Raw genomic sequence first — 24,941 nt, forward strand, 5'->3', positions numbered from 1 at the left:
AACCATCTATTTATGGAATAAAATTCTTTTTAGGAAATTTATCACTTAATTTCCTCAACTTTTCCAAATTTACTACTTTGACCATCAAACTTTCAAAATTTTCATTTTGGTCATTATCTAAAATTTTGGGGTATTACAAAAATGAGGGACTTCATTCAAGCAAGTGACATAGGGGCATGGAATATCATAGAATACGGATATTTCATTCCTTCCACTCATTCAAGATTATGGAGTGAAGCAGAGACAAGAATGTTCCAGCTCAACTCAAAGGCTATCCATATTATTTTTTGTGCTCTTGGACCAGATGAATATGGAAGAGTTTCATCTTGTACGACCGCTAAGGATATATGGGATAAACTACAAGTCACTCATGAATGAACAAACGAGATAAAAGAATATAAAATTAGTCTTCTAACTCATAGCTATGAAAATTTTAGGATGAAACAGGATGAAGACATCAAAGCTATGACAGATAGATTTTCCACGATTGTCAATGGTCTCAAATCATATGGAGAGATCATTCCAAATGAGAAGCTTGTGAGGAACTTAGTCTACACCCTTCCAAAATCTTGGCAATCAAAGAAGACGGTGATCATCGAGGCTAAAAACTTAAAATCCTTGACCCTCGATGAGCTTATCAGTTCTCTCATCACGCATGAAATGATGCTTCAAAATGAGATAGACCTCGAGAAAAGAGATGAACCAAAGAAGGAGACGAAGAAGAAGAAAAATTCTGGAATTGCTCTCAAATCCATGAAAGATGAGAGAAATTCGGATGAAGATGGCGATGACGAGGAAATGGCATATTTGCTAAACGATTCAAAAAATTGATGAAGCCCAACCGAGGAAGAAAATTCAAACACAATGAAGGCTTTAAAAATGAACCAAAGGAGAAAGACCCGATCATTTGCTACGAATGTAAAAAGTCGGGGTATGTCAAATACGATTGCCCACAATTAAATAAAATGGGTCAATCCAAGAAGAAGTATAAGGCACACGTGGCTACATGGAGTGATGATGAAGCTTCCGATGAAGAGGAACAAGAAGTAGCAAACTTGTGCTTGATGGCTTTCGGGGAGGATTCTCAGGTAACCTCTAGCTCATTTAATTTCGAAGATTATTCTTTTGATGAGCTATTAGAGGAATATACTGGGTTGGCCTCGAATTATGATAAACTATTTTTAAAATTCAAAAATGATGTTTCAAAATTGAAAAATGAAAATAATCTCATATCCAGGACCAACGTTGACCTTGAAAGTAAAATTACAGATTTGCAAATCAAACTAGATGAGTTTGAAAATAAAAATATTGATTTTCATAATTTACTTTCAAGAGTAAATAATGATAATCAAAAGAAAATTGATGATCTTAAAACTTCTATTGATAAAGTTAGAACAAAACGTTTTAAAAATGGAGAAAGTTCAAAATCCAACTTTGTTAGAAAAAGTTTTAAAAACTACAATCATAGAGGTCCCCGAAGAACATCTAATGGAAAAATCGTTAGAAGTATATGGGTTCCTAAATAACTCATTACTACTAAAGATAAGGATATCCTACAAAATGGATACCCAAGGGGACTAGAATTTTAGAAACTAATGAATATGGACCCAAAAGAAATTGGGTACCAAAAATCAAAAATTAATCTATGTTTGTAGGGAATAGAGCATTGCTATAAGGCACGAGAAACAAATTCAAACTCATGGTACCTTGATAGTGGATGCTCAAGACACATGACCAGAGACAAGTGTCGGTTCATCGAGCTTAACGACAAAAATGGAGGAGATGTGACTTTTGGTGATAATTCAAAAGGCCACATTGAAGGTATATGTACTATAGGTAATACCTCTTCCATAAAAATTAAAGATGTTTTATATATGAATGGGTTAAAGCATAATCTATTGAGTATTAGTCAATTTTACGATAAAGGATACAATGTCTTATTTGAAACAAATGGTTGTAAAGTCATTGACATTACATCTAATCGGATTATGCTTGTTGGTCATAGAATAGGAAACATGTACATGGTGAATTTAGATTCTATTAATATGACTAATTTATGCCTAGTTGCTAAGGATGAACATGATAGTTGGTTATCATATAGGAGACTAGAACATACTAGTATGAGTGTTTTACAAAGACTAATTCAAGTAGATCTAGTAAGAGGGTTGTCAAAACTAAAATTTGACAAAGATAAAATCTGTGATGCCTGTGCTAAAGGAAAACATCAAAGAGCTTCCTTTAAGTCCATTAATGATGTATCAACTAGTAGAGTGTTACAATTGATCCATATAGATCTTTTTAGGCCAATTAGGACTATCAGCTTGGGTGGAAAACAATATTGCTTTGTATTGGTATATGACTATTCTAGATATAATTGGGTTTATTTTTAAGTACTAAAGATGAAGCATTAGAAAAATTCATCACGTTTTCAAAAGTAATCCAAAATGAAAAAGGTTACTCCATAACTAGAATTAGAAGTGATCATGGTACTGAATTTGAAAATCTTGGATTTACTGACTTTTGTAATTCTATTGGTATTAGCCATAATTTTTCTGCACCGAGAACCCCTCAACAAAATGGAGTTGTTCAGAGGAAAAATCAAACTTTAGAAGAAATGGTTAGAACCATGCTTTGTGAAAATAATTTGCCAAAATATTTTTGGGCGGAAGCCACAAATACCGCTTGTTATGTTATCCAATTTTAAAGAAAACTCCATATGAACTTTTCAAAAATAAAAAGGCTAACATTAGTTATTTTCATCCTTTTGGATGTAAATGTTTTGTTTTAAACAACGGTAAAAAAATCTTGGAAAAAGTTTGATGTTAAAAGTGATGAAGAAATTTTTCTGGGTTATTCCTTAAATTCTAAAGCTTATCGAGTATTTAATAAAAAGAACTTTTATGGTAGAAGAGTCTATGCATGTTGTTTTTTATGATAATCCCCTTCCAAGGAAGGATTCTTATATTGATGATGACGTAGGTATTGTAAAAGCAAATGACGTTAGACATGACGTTGGAGAACCATCATCAAAGGAAGAAACAAAAGATTAGGAAACTCATGATGTTCTCGAGAATCCAACCATTGAAGAAAGGGAAGTCTCTTACCCAAGAGAATACAACTATGTCAAGGATTGTGAGATAATAGGTGATCCATCCAAAAGGGTAACAACTTGATATTCTCTTAGAAATATATGTAATTATGTTGCATTTATCTCATGCATAGAGCCTAAGAATATTAAAGAAGCATTAAATGATGAACATTAGATTATGGCTATGCAAGAAGAGTTAAATCAATTTGAGAGAAGTAGAGTATGTACATTAGTTGAAAGGCATAATAATAAATCTATTGTAGGTACTAGATGGGTATTTAGGAATAAGCTTGATGAAAGTGGTAATATAGTGAGAAATAAGGCTAGACTTGTTGCTCAAGGCTATACTCAAGAAGAATGCATAGATTACGATGAAACATACACTCCTGTAGCTAGGATGGAAGCAATAAGAATGTTATTAGTATTTGCATGTTTCAATGAATTTAAATTATATCAAATGGATGTTAAAAGTGCATTTTTAAATGGTTTTATAAAAGAAGAAGTGAATGTGGAACAACCTCCTGGTTTTGAAGATTTAAAATTTCCAGATCATGTTTTTAAATTAACAAAAGCACTTTATGGTTTAAAACAAGCTTCTAGAGCTTGGTATGAAAAATTGTCAAACTTTTTAATTGAAAAAGGTTTTTCAAAAGGGAAGATTGACACTACATTGTTTTTAAAGCATAAAGGTAAAGATTTATTAGTAGTTCAAATTTACGTTGATGATATAATATTTGGTTCTACTAATGATGTTCTTTGCCAAGAATTCTCTAAGCTAATGTAGATTGAATTCGAGATGAGAATGATGGGGGAGCTATCATTTTTCTTGGGACTCCAAATCAAGCAAATAAATGATGGCATCTTCATCAATCAAGCAAAATACGTCAAGGATATGCTCAAGAAATTTGGATTGGAAAATGGGAAACCTCATGCCACTCCAATGAGCTCATCAACAAAGCTTGACAAATATGAAGGAGGTAAATGTGTGGATGTTAAATTGTATAGGTCAATGATTGGCTCTTTGCTTTATCTAACCGCAAGTAGAGTGAACATTATGTTTAGTGTTTTCTTATGTGCTAGATTTCAATCTTGTCCTAAGGAATCACATTTACTAGCTGGTAAGAGAATCTTTAGATACCTTAAGGACACTCCTAGGTTAGGAATTTGGTATCCTAGAGACTCTAGCTTTAGCTTGCATGCCTTCTCTGATGCGGATTATGGAGGATGCAAAATAGATAGGAAAAGCACCTCTGGTACTTGTCAATTCCTAGGTAATATGCTGATTTCTTGGTTTTCAAAGAAACAAAATTATGTTGAATTATCTACCACTGAAGCGAAATACATTTCAGCCGGTAGTTGTTGTGCACAAGTTTTATGGATGAAATAACAACTTTTAGATTATGGAATTGAAGTATGTACCATTCCTATCAAGTGTGATAATACTAGTGTTATTTGTCTCACTAAAAATCTCATCCAACACTCTAGAACTAAGTATATTGAATTATACATCATTTCATCAGAGATCATGTCGCTAAAGAAGATATGGTTCTAGAATTTGTTCATACTTTGCATCAATTAGCGGATATTTTTATAAAACCTTTAGATAAAGAAAGATTTTGGACACTTAGGAGAGAATTAGGTTTAACTGACCTATCTTCACTTAGTGTTTAAAATAGTTTAGCACTTTTAATTAAAATTGAAAAATGCTTATAAAAATAAAAATATTTTTTATTGCATTCTTTGCTAATAGTTAGGGGGAGTTTATGATCTTGAGTGAAAATTAATTGCATGTTCAAATAAAATTTAAGGATAGTTTTATTTGATTGAACATTGTTAATTTTTTATCTTTGAGTTGCCAATACCACTAGAGCTAATTAATTTAGCATTTTTGAGTGTTTAAATACAAATTTTTAACTTTTCTGTGCACTATGTATCGATACCCTCTTTGAATGGGTACCGATACCATCTTTGAATGGGTACTGATACCCCCATAAGGGTACCGATACCCCCTTCGGGTTCTGGTTTATTAAATTACCAAAACCTTATTTTTGTAAAAACCCTCCTCTCTCTAAACCCTCACGTCGTTCACTCTCTCTCTTACCCCTAATCTCTACTTTGCCTAAAAACAACAATTTCAAGTCGGATTTCACTCAGTTTTCAACTTCTAAACCTGCTAGCATAATTAATTTCGTGCAAACAACATCACATTCTCACTCAATCTTCAAATTTCAAGGTAACTTTTCTAAAAACTCTATTTTCTTGATTTTGAACATATGACTAGTTTTAATTAGTTCTAGGTTGATATAGTGATCGAGCATTGCTTAGATTTTGAGTTAAAACAAGAATCTACAACTAATTTCATCAAAAACACAAAAATTTTCAAAAATTCTATGAAATTTTTGAAATAAAAAAATGTTTTGATTTTAAAATTGTTGTTTTTGATTTAATTATGTTGTCTTTAAAAACTACATATTTTCAAACATTGTTTTCAAACATAGTTTTCAAAATTGCCCATTAGGATTTATTTTAGAGAACCTTGAAATATTGAGGACTCATTTGAGTTTTGGGATTGATTATATTTGTATACATATGTTTTCAAAATTGCAGGTATTTATCCTATTCCGATTTCTTGAACCATATCTCATAAACGTCATAGGTCATCCTCTAGTCGTTCAATCCGACCACCAAACCCACCTCCAAATCCACCTCTTATTCAACAAATTCCTAATCCCGATGATCCCAAAATGACTATTCGAAACTCATGCTTTAATGAACCTGGCCGTAGGGATAATCTTTACCATAGGTTTGTCTATCTCTTCGAGTCTTACAAATTTCGGGAAGAACGTATTCCTTCACTTCGAGCTATGGTAGAAATGAACTTTAGATATCTTCCTACCCTCCAAGCTTGGAAATTTGATAAACTTTTTCAACTCGAACCAATAGTTTATCAACAACTGTTTGAATTTTCTATTCCAATGTTGTTTGTATTCAAAATCAAGCTAAAACTGAAACAATAGGAATTCGATCCTATCTTTTAGGTCAATTCATTTATATTAACTCATAATACATAGCTAATGCATTTGGTTTAGATAATAGCGGATTAGATAACGAAAAACATGTAGTAGGTTCTCCTTACAAGGTCAAGTCGAGTGCGAGTGTGTTAGATCACAACGACCGTTTTCTCCATCTAATGATCTCTTGGTGGTTTAGACCATCGGGAGGAAAATACATTGTATCCAAAATAATAGGAAAATAAACCTACCTCTGATTATCTTTGTCGAACTCGTTGAAACCATAAACCTTGTCCCTAATAAAAAGCTTTATGAAACTCTAGTTTATGGTTATCTTCTGAGTAATTTGTTTATCAAATCCGAGCTTAGAGTACGGCTTGATGTAGCCATCCCTCTCAAAAACCAAATCAATCTGACATCTTTAAAGAAATCGGGATGGAAGAAGGAAAATGATCAATGGGTTCGATCCCCTAAGAAAACATCATGAGCTAGTTCTTCACAAGCTCTACCTCCACCGGAACCGACAGCGGACGATGATCCAAATCTTCAACAACTTATGCAAGATATTAACGATGAAGTTCCTAATGATGAGCCGGCACAGCAAGAGGATCAAGTGCCTCCATACTTTTGTTCATTTTTGGAGACATTTGATCTGAGGTTTACATCCATTGAGTCCTATCTAACTGCTATGGGGGTTCAACAAAGGGAGATGAACGAACGTTTAAATGCACTCACACTCGAGATGAGAGCACGTTATCCTCCTCCTTCCGATCCTCCTTTGGATGACTAGACCTATCTTGCTTTAGTTTTCTTGAATTTAGAACCTATTGTTAAAACATTTTGATGTTTGTAGATTTGTTTGAATTTGTGTTTTTGGATTTTGGATGTTTGAATTGTTTGTTTGGATGTTTATTTTGGTTTGAATGATATTTGAATGGTTACTAGTTATTTGAGCTTCATTTTAATTACTTTTATATGTTGCATCATTTAGACACATATGACCAATGTACTATCTCACATTTGTTTATGAATATTGATTTATGAAACTAATGGCTAACATTTCTCTTGATTTTGATCTTAGCAGCTTAAGCTATATATAAATATCAATTGGCTAATTTTTCAAAAACCTTATTTAAAAAAAATATTTTAGAGTCTTTTTGATTTAACAAAAAGGGTGTAAGAAGTGTTTTAGTAAGGGGGAGTAACTTTTATAACTTTTCAAAATTTACAAAATTGATTTCAAAAATGATTTTCCAAGAAAATCTTAAAATTTCTTAAATGTTTTGTTATATCAAAAAGGGGGAGATTGTTGGAAACATTTTGATGTTTCGATATAACAAAATAAATGTTATTGGATTTTAAGATTTTATAATCATTTTTAAAATATATTCGATTAAATCATTCGAATATCAAAATATTACTCTAAGTTTTTCAATGTCAATTTCAATCCTTACTTAAGTGTAAAATTGTGTTTTAATCTTAATTTTTTTAAAACAAATTTTACAAAGTATTTCGAGCCTTAATCAAGCCAAAAATAATTTTTAAGTAGAAGGGCTTCGAGAAAAACAGATTGCCCAGAGGGTACCGATACCCCTCATAGGGTACCGATACCCCTATACAAGTTTTGGCTCCGAGAAAAACAGAATGCTCTATGGGTACCGATACCCCCCAGAGGTACTGATACCCCTAGCCATTTAACGGTCGAAATATTTGAATTTTACACTGCAGGTACTGATACCCATTAAGGAGGTACCGATATCCCACGCTCCCAGCAGTTTTTTTCAAGAGAGTTTTCACACTACAACGGCTCAAACATCACCCAAATGATTTACAACGGCTAGAATCAATCCAAGGTGTATTTAAACAAGTTCTGAAGCAATTGATCAACAAGAATCCATTGAGAAACAAGAGAGAAAGCATTAAACATCAAGTTTGTGCATTTCAAGCCAATTTTCCTTCAATATTAATTTTGCTTTCAAGAACACATATTGTGCTCATTTGCAATCATCTTTGAGTGTTATTTTCTTGTTCTAGAATTGTGCAAACACATTGTCTTTTGAGGTTTTTATGTAAGTTTGTGAAATTTGTATTGTTCTCTTTGGGAGAGAGTGTTCTCAAGAATTTGGGGTATAATTCTTGAGGGATTTGTAAGATTACTCTTTGTCATCAAAATGAAGACAAATTAGTGAATTTGTGGAAAATCCTTAGTGTGGATAGCTAAGGTAGTGGACGCAGACTTTGGCTGAGAAAGTCGAACCACTCTAAATCGCTGTGTAAATATTTTCTATTTTCTGCAAAAGCTTCCACAAATATTTTTATTACCAATTCACCCCCCTCTTGGCCGATTCGTCGATCAATTAACTCAATAGAAGTATTGTTTAAGTAAATTATTTAATGCTGGAAAATTTATTAGTATGTTGAATTTAGAATTAAATATTGAGTTGGGGTTGAATTATAAATCTATAAAGTTCGGTGATGAAAATCGAAAGTTTTGGAAAGTTTGGGTTGAAATTTATAATGTTTTGAATGTTGAAGTATTGATTGGATATTTTATTTAAGTGCTGGAATTTTAGTAATTTATGTGCAATGATCATAATGGTGAAGGACCATTATGAATTAAATGGATAGGTTGAGATGAATTCTAAAAAGAATTCATAATTTGTGGCTTATTTGTGTAAATTATTAAAGATGAAAAGTTAAGGATGAAAATAAATATTAATGGATTTGGATGAAGATTTTGAGAAGTTGGAAATTATAATGGAAATGTGATTTAGTTGATATAGATTTAATTTCGATTTTTGTTTTATAGATTTTCAAATGTTAAAATAAGCTTATGTTAGGACGATACTAATATGTAGTTTGAACATTTTGTGTTATAATTTGGTATTGTCAGATTACAATAAATCTAACAATCCGAACGATCCGAAAGGAAATGACAAAGCTCGTGACTAGGATTATTGTATACAAACTCTGTAGTGAGGCAAATGTGAGTGCAATTTATTTATTTATTTTGATCGAGGATGACCTCACCTTGTTATTTTAAAGATATGAATTATGTTTTGGTTTTGGAATTATATCTGTAATATTTTAATAAGTTTTATGAAGATTTTGGGTATGAACTGCCCATATCATGTTTCACGAATGTGAATTAAATATATTTCTGATTCTGATATGATTTTTTATTTAAATGATTTCAAAATGAACTGAAAGCCCACTATATGTTATATTGAGAGTCAAAGGTACAATTGACATGCCATGAGGTAGAGTGATTATCTGCTCTGATTTTGATATACTGTGGTGTACTGGAGTGTACACTAGTATATATATTCTGATCTGAATGCACTTTGTGTGCATATTGTTATTTCCGATGTGATACCACTGTGTGTACTTATCTGTTCCGACTATGATGATATGAAATATGTATTGCGCACATTCGTCTGACTCACATACCTTATATTCTCTTAAAATATACGTCAGGCTATAAAAATGAAATATGAAAGTTCTGAAAAGTGTCTGACTACAAAAGAATATGAACTGATTATTCTGTCTGATCTGATTTATTATTGATCTTGTGAAAATTAACAAATGATTCTTTTCAGGTTTCTGATAAATTCAGCATGAGATATCTGGTTTGAAAGTTTTGAAAATTTTGTCTGTTTTATTTTAATGATTTTATATATTTCGATATTTTACTTAATTGTTCTCACATTTGGTATTACTGTCTCACTAAGTTATACTTAGCGCATGCGTAGATTCTGATTGAGACATGGACGTTTTGTGAGGAGCCTCCCAAGCATCGTGTGCAGATCATCTATAATATCAGTATCAGTAAGACATCATCGATGTTTCTTTTGACTAGTAATGATATGTATATTTATGTTATCAACATTGTTTATCAGTTATAACTATATGATTGTAATAGTAAATTAGGACTATTTAGTTTGACTAGTTTAGTTTATCAGTATTTTGGTAAGTCTGAATATATACATAGTAGTTAAAATATTATGTTTTTAAAGGGTAAATAATTTAAAAAATAGTTTTAAAAGTTGAAATTGGAAATGTTTTAAAAGAAATAAAATTTTAAATAACTGTGAATAATGATTGTTAGTCAATTTGATGTGACATCTATGACTCGTATTCTTAGAGGTTTACGGGCTATGGGTGTTACATAGAAAATTCCAAATTTCTATTTGAATGGCTTAAATCAGGCGATAAGTAGTAAAAAAGGGGTTTGGTAAAAATGATTAAATTATAATAAGCGATTTAAAGTAAAAATAAAGAAAATAAAGAATGTAAAGTTGAAAATGAATATGGTAAAAACAGCCTCAAGCATCGCTTTGACTCAATTTCTATCGGATCATCGAATTAGATTTTCCTTCGGTATTCACGTCGGTTACTTTGTCTACAAGGGCAATGCTCGTGACTCTTCTTTGTATACCGAATACCCAAGGCAATCTTTGATTCCGACTTCGGAAATTGATCTGATCAACATCAATTATCGTAGATAAATAACCGTTTAAGTTCGTGAAGACCAACTCGGATTGTTGTTTCAATAACTACTAATTCTGATCTCAATTCCCTCTTGGCAAGGCAATCTCGCCAAGTGTGTTTCTAGGAAGTCGAATGTGCTTTCAATAAGCGATCCTTCCTCCCACACATTTAATCACAACAATATCTTGACCAAAGTCATTCTTTGATTTTGAAAAATTGTTTTGATTTTGAAAATAAGCACAGAGATTGAGAGAGATATTCCGAAATTATTAAGGTTCTTTTTAATTCTCACGTTGGAATTGAGTTATCGCTTCAGTTCTCGGCTTATGAGAAAATTAGCTAAGCATAAAAAAGTCATACTTAGAATGTTTGAAAATAAAACTTAAAATAAAAATGAAAATGAAAACTTGAAAAGAAAAGAAAAGAAATAACTTTATAAAACTAGAAAGAAGAAGAAGAGTAAATTCTGAGTTGTGTGTTTAGGCTTATCCCAAGAGGATATTTATAGCCTCTAAAAACCTAGAGATAAACATAGAAATTAAAATAAAAAAAATAATCCAAAGGATAATTCCAAATGTTTTCTAAATTCAAACTTTAAAATTTAAAGATAAGTACTCTCTTAAGATATCTCTGCATGTCCACCTTCTAGAAGGCACTGACTAGATCTTCTAGAAAACTGCTGTTGACTGGACCTTCTAGAAACTGCCACGTCAGACTGTGTCATGCTTAGAGTCATGTCCATGTTTCCAGCCGTGACCAAATAATAAAAAAATACAGAATGTGCCTGTTTTACTGTTAATTCTGAAAAGTAAGATCCTGTACGAAAATAAGCATAACACAACCAAATCAACATCAATAAATCCATAAGATCAAAGATTTAACAAGCAAATAATATCGTTTTAGAACACTCATCAAAAAAGATCCATGTTAGTATTGCTTTCAAATGGAAGGGAGAGATACCTTTACATTCATTTTGTTGGGTTTTATAGAACCATATTACAAGAAAAAGAAGAAAAAAATTAATCCATCTATTTTTATCTTATTATCTTGCATGTGAAGCTGATGGAAGCTTGCGGGAGATTGTGACCGGTGATTCAGGTGTTGATCGGTCAGAGGTGGCAGCAATGGGTATTATATTTTACGGGATTATTTCCCCTTTTTTATATATTTCGTATTTTTCCTTTTTTTTGGCTTTTTATGTATTTTTTTTAATATAATAAATAATAATAATAATAATAATAATAATAATAACAATAATAATAATAAATAAAAAATGATGATTTCAAATAATTTCTATTCTTGCCAAACATAAGATAAAACATATTTTTTATTTTTTTATATTTTAAAATAATTTTTAGATATTTTATATTTGAATATGAATTTCAATAAATTGATTATTTATATTTTATAAATTTTGACATAATTGTTTATTTAAGTCATGTTTAAAGCATGAATCAAGCAATCTCAGTGGTTAACGATTTATTATCATCTCTTGAGGTAACAGATTCGAGCATTACATATACAAGGATATGAGCGGTCATTACCAAATTGATTGAGAGTATTTGAACAAATATTGCATTGTATTTTCAAGGAGTGTTCACAGCCAGTTGACCGTGTCGTTTAACCTAAACGGTTCAATTAACCGTTATAGCGGTTTCTAAATTATGCTAATCGTAATTTTTTAATAGTTTGAGGTAATTACAAGTTAGTATTTGTTCATAATATTTCTTAGCCATTAACAACATACACACACCCTACATATATAGTGCTCGAACTTAGAACATCTATAGAGAACGAACAACACTTCCATTACCCATTGAGGTCACTCAAGGGTTCTACTAATCGTAATCTAACCGTTAAAAATCAGTTAATCACTAATAGTTAGCTGTTATTAACAATTCGGTTACAAATTAACATGTAACATATTACAAATTTCTTTTATACATATTCAATGCTTCTTTCGAGCATAATAAAACTACCATTTCAATAAATATTATATTAAAATTAGAAATATTTAGATAAATAGATTCTAAACACAAACTTCATAATTAGTTTGAAAGAAAGAAGAAAAGTACATATTGATACTACATTGTAATTAGTACATCTAGTACTACATACTATACATTATTGCATTAGTTTAAATTTATAACACAACATACATCATCATTAATCATACTTCAAAGTCCGACACATAACAATAGTCCATTACACGATCAAAGTTTCAAAGATAACTCTTTCATAAACATAAAACAACAGTTATACCACTATTTTTTCTTAGAATGTATATTTATGATTTAATAATGGTTAACCACCTGATAATCATTTTTTAAAATATGTAACCGTAATTGTAATCATTAACTATTAGTATGATTAATCAAAATTATTTAGTATTAATAATTCAATTAATTAACTTATAAAATACAATGAATATATTGAATAACAGTTACATTTAATGATTACATGTTAATTTGTACACTCCTACAAAGAATACCTAAGAAGAGAGAAGAAAATAATATTACAAACGATAACTGAGAAAAAATATATAAAAATAAACTGAAAATTAGACTAAAATATAGGGATAATGAGATATTAATTAAGCATGACTAAGTATTTTTTTTGTATTACGTGGTTTTGTCTATGAGATGTAGCTTTATATATCTATAGTTTTCTTGAACAATGCTTTAGAAACGTTTCTTATTAGAAAGGTAGCTTTTTATTTGCAGATTGGATCTAGTTGGTTTTCATTCTATTTTCTATACCATAAGATGCTTCTATCCCTTTATAGCTAATCAAATCCGATTCAGCCATGCAGTAGGTTATCGTTCTATTTGCAGATTGGATCTCGTAGCTTTTTTGTTTCTAAATAATATTTTTCAAAAATTGAAATTTTAGAGTTAATTCATATGGTAATCATTAAAATTTTTAAGTTAAAATTTGTAATAATTTTTATATTACGTATAAGTTATAAATGTGGTTCATATTTTCAATTTCATAATTTTCAAATCTTTATAATTTAATAATATTTTTATGCCAAAAGTAAAGTTTTAAAACTTGAAAAATACGTAATTCAATTTAAATAAATTAAAATTATAAATTAAATACATTACATGTACATAGTACAAGAACTAATTTAACTTTTTAAAAAATAGCTTCCCAAGGGAAGGGCTTATACAAGTAGCAGTTAATAAAGTGCAGACTCTTAACTTGCATATTGGGGTTTCAAATATGAAAATACGTATCAAATAACCCTAATGTAGGGTCAGACAAGGATGGATTAAGGAAAACTGAGGGCTGGACGCTTCCCTAAAAATTTTAAGTTTTCATATAATTTAAATATTTTTATTAATAATTTATTTTTGTCCTCTAAATTTTTACAAATCTATTCTTTTAAAATTTTATAAGACCATTTCTTCTAATATAAAATTTTGTATATACTAGTGTGAAAAGGATATCAAAGTTTTGGCATGAAATTGAACCAAAGTAGGGCATATCTACTACGCGCGTATAGAAAAGATTCACATGCTTTATATATATAATTCTAGAAATTAAAACTCGAGACTAACAATTTGAAATGAGAAAATAGTCACAGGAAAAAAAAGAGTTAACTCGGTTTTACATTATTTTAGGACCATTAGATGAGGGGAATCAATGATTAAGATTAACAATAGAAAATGAAAAATATTAACCGAAAAAAATAACTTAATCTTATCATTTGATTTCTCTCATCCAACAGTCATAAAAATGTGTAAAACTCTTATTTTTACAATAAGTGTAAGTGGATAGTAACCATATATATACAAAAAATACTAACAATAAAATAAAAGAAAATAATAAAACAAAATATTATAAAATCAGGTAAATTCCTTTAGCCCTGTCCAAATTCAAATATTTAAACCTGTTTGATCTAAACTAGGTCAAAGATCATATTATAAATTTGATTATAAATTAATTTAGTCCGACTCAGATTATTATTCAATTAATTATCATTATTTATTAATTTTATTTAAATTAATTACGATATATATATATATATTAAAATACTTTGTAATATTTGAAATTGTGAAACATAATTTTTAATTTAGACAACCTATAATTTTGTTAATGTACCAAAAAACTATAGAAGAATAAAAAAATTCACTACAAAAGTGACATGATTCAATCTAAATCCACGTAGGATAATAGAAAACCATTCAAAAATATTCTAGACCCAAGTAGCAAAGATTCTATTAAAAAAACAGGGACCCATATGATGAAGTCAATACTATACCTCACAAGTGGGCAGATAATGTCAAAAGCCTAGATAATGAGAGACGGTCCAATTGGTTGAACAAGTGCTGAGGTCCTCTGTGGATATATTTTTCTTTTTTATTTTGTCAAATTTACAAATACAGTAGTTCTCTTAAAATTAAAAGTGAGATTTTAATAATTTTAAAATTTCATATTCGAGTCTCATGCGTATATTATATGTGGATTTGAATTTAGTTTTATACTTGTAAACATATTATGAGTTAAATGTACTAGGTATACACAATTTTGTTTAGATTTTAAAATGGTTTTTAAATTTTAATTAAATCTAAATTGGCATCATTCATGAAATTATTTAAACTATTATCCTAATTAATAATAACTGAAATACATTGAGAAATAATTTAATTTAATCATTCTACTTGAGACAAAATTATTTTAACAACATAATAAACTAATGATAAAATTATCTTAGGCCATTAGTGGAGGGGATTAATGGCGATTATTTTCGTCCTAATGAATTTTGAAATACGGTAATAAAACAAGGCCTACTGATATTTCGGCCCTAATACTTAAAAAAAAGTATTTTTGTTTGTATTTTTAAAAAGGACGAGTCTATCACGTTCGACGAGTACCGTTGAACACCATTAACGATGAACATCATTAATTTAATTTATAAAAATTTAAAATTCTAAAGGACTCGACGTATACTTATAAATTAGTTAAAAATATAAAGGTAAATTATTTAAAATAAAATATTAATTACAATATTTTCCATAATCTTTTTAACAATAATCGGATCAAATACCAATCCTAAATTAATATTTTTAGAGGTTGATATTTGATCCAATTATTGCTAAAAAAATTATAAAAGTAACATAATTAATATTTTATTTTAAACAATTTACCTTTAGATTTTTAGCTAATTTATAATTATATATTGAGACCTTTAGAATTTTAAATTTTTATAAATTAAATTAATGGTGTTTAGTTGTACTCATTGTTAGTAGTGTTCACCGGTACTCGTCGAGCGTCGTAAAATTTTCCTTTTAAAAATTTATTAAATTAAATCAAACCACAATATTTTTTTATTAAATTGATGGCAATCATCTTGTTTTGTGAATGTTTATGTAAGTTATTATACCATTTTGCAATAAAAAATAATATTTAAAATGAAAAAAAAGTAAAACATTGTAAAAAAAATAAATTATCATAATTATGAAAGATAAATATATATATATATATATATATATATATATATGAAAATTTGATTAAAAATAATAAATATAAAAGGTCAAGGTCAAAGTCAAAGTCAAAAAATTTAAGGACTAAAATGATTCTTTAAAAAAATTGAAATGCAAAAATGTCAATGGCGGAAGGAAAACTATTGCCGGCGTTAATATTCGAAGTATAAATTGTTAATAGATGAATCATCAACTGTCAATGTTGATCAGATCAGAATAGATTATGAATAAATATGAAAAAGAAAATAGATCAAACAAAAGAAAAATGAAAATGATAGAAAAGAATTTTTTTTTTTTAAGAGTTTAGAGAGTAAACCGGAGGGGATCAACGGTAATTCTTAGACCAATTGAATAAATTAGTCATTTGATATCATTTGATATCATACAAGGACCATATAAAGAAAAGGTTAAAACTCATCCAAAAAATTCGAACAAAGGACATATGAACAAATTTGATTACACAGACAAAAGAATTACAACAGGAGATTAAACTACTGAAAGATTATCGACAATCACAAATCATAATCGAACATAGCGAGACAGTTAGATTTATTTTTACGAACATATATCAAGAAAAATGAATGCAACAAACGTATACCTTAGCAAAACAAAGAAACTGCACCTGAATTAATCAAATTAAAAACAAATACATAAGTTGTAGTTCGTTTGACAACATCCTTGGTCCCTATCAAGCTAACTGCCACTAACAGCAGAGTTCTATGCTCTATGATAGTGTTCCCATTGTAATGTATCAAGTGGGGAGGAGAACGGCGACATACAATTCCAATGGACAATATAGTCGCATATATCACACTCAAGAGCTAAATCATAGCAAAACTCACCACATATAACGCATCTCGAGTAATAATACTTCTTTCTAACAAACCTGAGGGGGTGTGAGTGACCCTCGTGCATGTACGTGATCCCGGCCTTAACGAATGGATATTTTCCGAGAGCACATCTTCGATGAACAGAAGTATCGCACGTGAAGCAATGATAAAACCAATCATTGGGATCTCTCATTTCTTCACAGACATCACAAAAGTGTTGTTCCGGATCATTGCTTTTGTCACGGTAACAAAGTTTCAGAAAGTGTTTGTCACACTTGTGTCGCACTATGTCCGGAAGCGTAATGCATTCGAAATGCACAGCATACTTACAACTCTTGCATCTGTATGCATTGTAGACCCATAGACCACAAATATTGCAACGCCCTTTATATTTGGAATCCCAGAAGAGAGGATGTTCATGGCTTGGGTGATCAAGGGTATCAGGGATCGTAGCACATTTAAGACAAAATGAGAGCTCGCATTCGTCACAGTTGTAGACGAAACCACAGCATTGTTGAAGACAGATATCACATGTGAAAATGCAATTGGATTCGAGGTTTAGCAAGTGTATGTCAAACCAATGGTGCTTCTTCATAGGTAATTCGGCACAAGATTTGTGGAGAAGGAAGTTGCATCCCAAACAAGAGTAAAATGAACCCAAGATCGACAGCGTGCATCCATCACAATGTTTGTCATCCTCCTCTATAATGTCTTCTAATACTAAGCAATGCTCGTGGCTGAAATGTATTATCTTCGTTGCATCTCCGTTTTCGTTCCACTCAATAACACAAGTGATTGCAGATTCGATAGGTTCTTCATCCAACTTGTCTAGATTTTCTGAATCAACTATGTAGTACAGATCCGTATCCTCAGTAGCACAATTCACATGAGCAAAGTAATTGCAATCCTCCCTCAAGCAACAATAACACCCATACTCCATTTTCACTTCATGATGACAAATCCTGCACTCTTCCTTTCCCACCATCGTTTCTTGCTTCAGATACTTGTGAAAAACACAGTGGTTGTGTCGTGAGATTTTGATGACGGGCGGCACAGAAGTGCACTTCTTATGAACTTGGAGATAGCATACGGAACATATATAGCAAAGATTGTTACCCTCGGTGCCGCATGCGTCGCAAATGAACGATCCTTGTCTCCAAAACAAATTGAATGGGTGTTCATGGCGACTTTTATCTTCAATAACAGGATGAGGCCAAGCGCATCCGACATGAATGTCCAAATCGCAAGGGGAACAGCGATAAAAGTGTCCACGATGTTCGGCTTGGCAAAGCTTACAAAATCTAGTTGAATTGCCACTAAGAACCAGAGGGTGTAACCGGTGACATGGATGATTGATTACATTGGGTAATTCAGCACATTTCTCATGAACATAAAATCTGCAATCAATGCAAACATATACGGAATCTACCAAAGGTTCCTCACATGCGGAGCAAACAAATTTTTTCAGTACATCCCTATGATCCTCGATGAAGAGCAATGGATGACGGTGGAGATTGTATTTGAATTCAAGAAACTTTTGACCATGAGACAGTAATGCACATTTGAAATCAAGGGAGAAATCACAAGAAGGGCATCGGTAGATGAAATGCTTACCCGATTCCAAGCATAAATCACAAGAAGAACCCGGATCTTCTCGAAGAAGAAGGAAAGGGTGTTCCCAATGAAGAGGGTGATGGGAAAATTCTACAGGCGCCATTGCACAAGATTCATGGAGATGAAACTGATCGCATTCCTCGCAACTAAAGGTGTTACGACCAAAATGCCGCCGGCGGGGCGGAGGGTCAAAAGACGGAATAGGAGGAGGAAGAGGCGTAGGATCAAATTCATCATCACGTTCCTCTCTACTAGTGGGGAAAAAATAATAATACGTCTCGTCAGAAGGGGGCGGAGGATTCGGAGGCAGAGGAAGCATAGGAAGAGGCGGTGGAGGCGGATGAAGCGTAGGAAGAGGCGGCGGAGGCGGATGAAACGTAGTAATACGCACCGAAGGCGGAGGAAACGTATTAATACGCACCGGAGGCGGATGAAGCGTAGTAACTGGCGGCGGAGGCGGAGGAAGCGTAGGAAGAGGCGGCGGAGTAGAGGTTTGGGTGGAGAATAATGGATCCCCACAAGCTGAGCAGTGAGTTTTTTCGCTTATGTTGTTGGGGTGGTGGTTGAGGACTAGGGGATGACCATAGAAATATAGAGGTTGCAGATCGTCTTCCATACTACTCTGCATCTCAACTCAATGTTTCAGTAATGGATTCCAGTGTTCAGCAGCCAGAGATATGATCCCGCAGGAGCCTGGAGAAAGATAAGGGACAAAATGAGTAAACTACACCTCCATGTCACTATATTTTATGTATCTTTCCTTTATAACCATTTAATTTTAAAAACTTATATTTCAGTCATTAACATGATCAATTTAGAACAAAATAGTCATTTCATCGTTAGTCTTCTGAAATCGATGAATATCACACATTAACAGACAATAATATTTAATTTGATTTCTAAATTATTTGAGAAAAAATGAAATCAAAAGAATTAAACAAGGTTTGAGAATAAAGATTTTATGTGTTTTTTGCACCGCTATCAATCATGAGAGAATGGAATCAAGGAGTGAAGTTGGTACATATTCATTTTAAGATTCACTGGACATGACTCAATTGGAAAAAAGATTCATAATCTCATGCATTTATGGAGTACGTACATCGGGCTGTATCTGCTTATAGAATAGGATCCTAAGGTTTTGTTATATCTTGATATGGTTATGAGACTCATTTTCATACCCATTCTTAACTCTTACCAATTTGTAAAAAAATTCATGTCAGTTTGTAAAATTTTACGAATTGTCTTTATGGTCCCCAAAATTGATTTGACTAAAATCTTCTGCTTAGAATTTTATCAAATATCATAAAATATGTTATCGGGCATTCTCCTCTTGACGAGATGTTCTTTTTCAAATCTGTCGATTAAAAATTAGATTTTAAAAATGTTCGCCTCAAATAATTTAGGACTAGAGTTTAAAAACAATAAAAATCGATTCATGGAGTCGCCATCAATTTTTTATTAGGGTGTGATTGAATACCTAAAAATATATTTTTCATTTTAATAAAATATTAACTTTAAATAAAACAACAATTTTACGGTATGCGCTACCAAAAACTTAAGTTCTGGAGTCGGTTACACATAGGGAAAGATTAACATTCTCAAAACATACTAAATCGGTACCTAATTAATTAAATAGTTGTTCTTGCAATAAAGCTTATATGTTCGAATATAACTTATTTTGAGACACCTTTTAAATACATACAAAGTAAGACGAAATTTAAATGCATACATCAAATGAATACAATTAATTATTTATTTTATCAACCTTTAATGAGAATAAGGATGTTCAATCATTTAAAGACATCAAGACCAGACCTTACATCCAATCTAACAGTCTTTTCTTGATGAATTTAATTAAAAGAACATAATATTTTTCTCAGTCCCAAATTTTAAATGAAATCAATTTTTAGGATTACACTTAATATGATACCCTTTTATTTTAAAATCATGGGAAGTTGTCTTCTTATACGTTAAGACAATCACTTCACTATAATTTTAAAATGAAAGGATATTACCCTTAATCCAATTATTTTGATCGAGTCAATAAATGCTTATGAGGGTATCATGCAAATTACATAAAAGAATGTTTATACCTATATGTACGAACAAATATATTTACATAGCATTCATTTAAAAAATATATATATAATAATAAAATAGTATATTATATTACCTTTTATAAAAAAAATAGTTAAAATGACTTGCATATATAAAATATCATTAATCCGAATTTATGAAAACAAATATATTAACAAAACACCAAAATGCTAATAATATATAAATATATATGCATTAAAAACCTTAGCTAATAACTTTAAAACACTAACATGCTGATAATAAATATATTGACAAAACAAAACATGATAACCAAATAAAAAAAATAAGGCTTAAATATACAAAAGGTGTTCAATTTATGTCATTTTTCTAGTTTAGTGCCTAATGTTTATTTCGTTTCAGCTTAGAGCCTAACATTTCATTCCGTTATTCAAAATGGGTCAAATTGTGACATATTGTTAAATTTCACCATTAAGTGACACATGTGAAAACCTGTAATTTAAAAATTTTATTTAAAATTAAAAAATTAAAATTATATACATATTTTAAAAAAATACACAAATTTTGAAATAAACCCAAAGCTTTGAAAACCTTCATTTCAACCCCTAAACCCATGTCAGTCTTTTCCATCAATGAAACTCTACTCGATCTCCCCTCCCCTCGGCGACCAAAACTCCCATGAAATCGTGATTGATCGACAGTCGATCGACCATTAGAATCGCGTGTGTAACAACCCGATTTTCAAAATAATATTTAATTGAAATTGGAGGGTTTAATTGTGAAAATTTTGCGAAAATTTGGGACTGAATTGAAAGATTTTAAAACTTGGAGCTTGTTTTAAAGTTAAAGAAAATTCAGGGACCAAACCCTGAATTTAACCTTGGAGTGTCGGCAGGCAATTGTTATATGCGTGATTTCTATTTTGAAAAACAGAAATCAATTTCACAAATCTTTCCTCACGCACACAACTTCCAAACTCGATTCCGACGCCGTCCGAATTCCGATCGTTGTTTTGAAACCACCGTTGTGTTCATCATCGAGCGAGGAACAAACCCTTCAAATTAATTGAAGCGAAACGCGGCCAAACGTCGGGAATTTCCAGTCAAAGTAGCGACGGTTTTGTTAGCTCTATCGCCGAGAAAATCTTAAATTCACCGCTGATCGTTGCTCCATTTACGACACCTCCCGCACCATCGTGTTCCTTGTGCCGTTCCGAGTTCACCGGTGTCAACCTTGTCCGCCGTAGACGGCGGCGCGTGAGGAGGTGGTGCAGTCAAATATTCGGCCGATTTGAAATCGAGCTCTCCGCCGTTCAAAAATTTGAACCGATCGTTGTAAGTATCTCGAAATCGTTCAAAATAATTTTTAAAAATTTTTCCGGGATTTTTAGGGCCCCGGAGGACGCCTCACGCGCCACACGCGCCGCCGCAGGGCGAGTGGCTGCTGGAAACCGGTTTAACCGGTTTTCAAACGGTTCTGACCGGTTTGACCGGTTTCAACCGGTTCGAACCGGTTTGACCGGTCTGAACCGGTTTGATCGGTCTGACCCGACCGACCGACCCGACCCGACCGGACCGTTGACCGTTGACTTTTTTTGACCAAAACTTAAAATTGCTTTGACCGAGCATTAAACGAATACCTATCATGATAGTTTTCGACGTGCCAAATCCGTTTCCGCTGTCCGTTTCGTCAAATTCGAACCCGAAGGACTCCAAATCGACGGTCAAAGTAGTTGACTTTGACTTTGACCAAGAATCTGAATTTTCGAAAAGTCATACTTTATGTTTTTCGACGTCCTGATTCCGATTCCGCAATTCGTTTGGCCAAATTCAGACTCGAAATACCTCAAATTGATAGTCAAACCCGAAAAATGCTTATATACTTAAGAAGTCTAGTTTTGAACAATTAAATAGGATTTGGGACTGATAGATTATTATTGTTTGAAGGTACAAGAGACTCTCCGGATCGTTCGACAACTCGACCCAGCTCTTCTAGATCAGTTAAACCACGTGTGCCATTATTCACGCGTTCGAAAACTGTAGCAGAGCGTGGTAAAACCAGCAATCAGTAGATTTGTTATTTGAACCTATTGTCGAGGTGTGTTCCCTACTTATTACTGAACTGTTTTATTGGTTTTAATATATGGTACACCGAATTCATTGGTTATTGTTTTATGGATGCACCAATTTAATGTGACAATTTATGGAATATGGCTGCTATCTAATTTTTGTTTTGAAATGGTATATGATTACCATGTTTTTGGATTTATGGAATTTATGTCACGGTGCAATTGAATTTTGGAATTGAATTACGATGGAATAGCTCTGATCAAGCTAAATGGGCCTAATGTGACTCTTGAGGGCCCCAAGATGTTTCATTAGGTCGGCTTTCCTTTGCTGTGTGCTTTGGGTAAGCTATATGGACTTATTGACTTGGGCTTAAGGATACAAGCTTCAGAGCCTATCCTTAAGTCGGCTTTCTTTTTGCTATGTGCATAAAGTAAGCTATATGGAAAATAATTTTGAGAACTACTGATGGTGTACCAGAAAAGGGTTTAAACTATGATTTTCAAAAGTTAAACTCTTTTACGAATTTGTTAGATTACTGGACTATGATTTGTACCTATTGACATTTTATGGAAATGTTGGGACACACTGAGCCTAGCTCGCCTTTTGAAAATGTTTTCCCCTTTTCAGATACTGTTGGTTAGATACCTCAGTTCGAGCACTTGGAGGATCAACATATCTCTTGAAGTAAATCAGATTGTAATGTTTTTTATCTTGCAAGTTGACTTTATTTTGGTGACATGGACCTTATTTTAAATATCGGATTTTATAATGATGACTCTTTTGCTAGTACTGCTCGGTTTATTGTGATTTTGAATTTGAAGACATGTTTTAAATTAAAATTATTATTTATTGGTACTATATTTACGAGTTGGATTTTGATATTATAATTTGTTTATAATTTCATATTATTTATAATGTGATTTTATATTGATAGAATAACGATTTCGGAAAATGTCTTTAATAATCATAATGTGATCCACTAGACTTAGTCAAAATGCATAGGCCGGGTCTAGGGGGTTACATTTATTGGTATCAGAGCTTTTGGTTTTAACCCTCAGACTGTGTATGAGTCCACATTGAAAATACGGTTTTGAAATATTTTACAAAATGAGTTACTAAGGCCATGTCACAAAGTTATTAAGATTTTAACTATGTTTGAGACTCCAAGTGCTTATCTAACCCTAAGTTTTATCTTCTGTAGTAAACTTGAGATCCATCAAAATGAGTGCTAGACGTGGTCGTCGAACTAGCCGTGGACGAGGTCGAGTGGCTAGATTCGCAGATCCGATCGATGAGATACGGGTAGATCCCCCACCTCCGATAGGTGATCATGCTCCTACGACCCCAACGGATCTGCCTCCTGCCGCTGGTATTGGCATGACTACACCGATAATAGGAGTGACCGATATTGAGTCAGAGTCTACCGGAGTTGCTTTGGATGAGAATTTTGGTAGACAATTTCTGCAGTTAATACAGGGAGCAGTCAGAGCTACTGGTGTTGTATCTGAGGTTCCTATTTCGCAGACTTTGATTGCCAATGGAGTTAGAACTTTTGGGGGACAGATAGGTGGAGCTCCTACTGAAGCTGAGGATTGGCTCCAGGATACAAAGAGACGCATGGATCAGTTGGGTTTGGACTCAACTAAGAGATATCAGGGTGCTGTGGCGATGTTAGATGGCAATGCCTACACTTGGTGGGAGTCAGTGTCCAGTAGTGTTCCTACCGATCGTTTGACCTGGAATTTCTTTAAGGATCGCTTTCGGAGCCGTTTTCTGGGAGAGCGCTACTTAGCTCAGAGACGACAACAGTTTCAAGACCTGGTTCAGGGAGACATGACTGTTTCTGAATATGAGATCGAGTTCCTGAAGTTGCTAAAGTATGGATTCAGTATGGTACCTACGGAGAGAGATCGATGTCGTAAATTTGCCCTTGGACTCAGATACGAGCTGCGTAGGCAAGTTGTAACCCATCAGGATGAGATATTTGATGTGCTGGTGGGCAGAGCCAAAGATGCGGAAGAGGTGGAGGTTTTAGCTTCTGGTAGAGAGCGTGTTGATCAAGATCGATCTAAGAAATTTTCAGGCCCGATGGAGTCATCAGCACAGTCCGGGAAGAGGACTTGTACTTCAGCCCGTCAGAGAAGTAATACACGTTTCAGGCTTGCAGCATCCTCACCTTTAGCTGTTAGTCGAGGCGGTTCCTCGTCGTATTATAATGGGCCCCTTTGTGAGTATTGTGGTAAACAGCACTCAGGAGAGTGTCGTAAGAAGATGGGTCTTTGCTATCAGTGTGG

The 24,941-nt window shown here is 32.5% G+C and overlaps 1 protein-coding gene across 1 annotated transcript; it reads right to left on the bottom strand.

Moving 5' to 3' along the window:
* Window positions 1–16,678: 16,678 nt before the first annotated feature.
* LOC120118826 lies at window positions 16,679–19,186 on the bottom strand. Its single transcript, XM_039138788.1, has 2 exons — window positions 16,855–19,186; window positions 16,679–16,796 (listed from the first exon to the last, which is right to left on the bottom strand). Exons 1-2 carry the CDS (start codon window positions 19,149–19,151, stop codon window positions 16,679–16,681), a joined length of 2,415 nt encoding a protein of 804 aa, XP_038994719.1. The 5' UTR covers window positions 19,152–19,186.
* Between the last annotated feature and the right edge of the window lie 5,755 nt (window positions 19,187–24,941).

Source organism: Hibiscus syriacus, unplaced genomic scaffold (assembly GCF_006381635.1).
Source record: "Hibiscus syriacus cultivar Baekdansim isolate YM2019G1 unplaced genomic scaffold, ASM638163v2 tig00110328_pilon, whole genome shotgun sequence".
NCBI lineage: Eukaryota > Viridiplantae > Streptophyta > Magnoliopsida > Malvales > Malvaceae > Hibiscus > Hibiscus syriacus.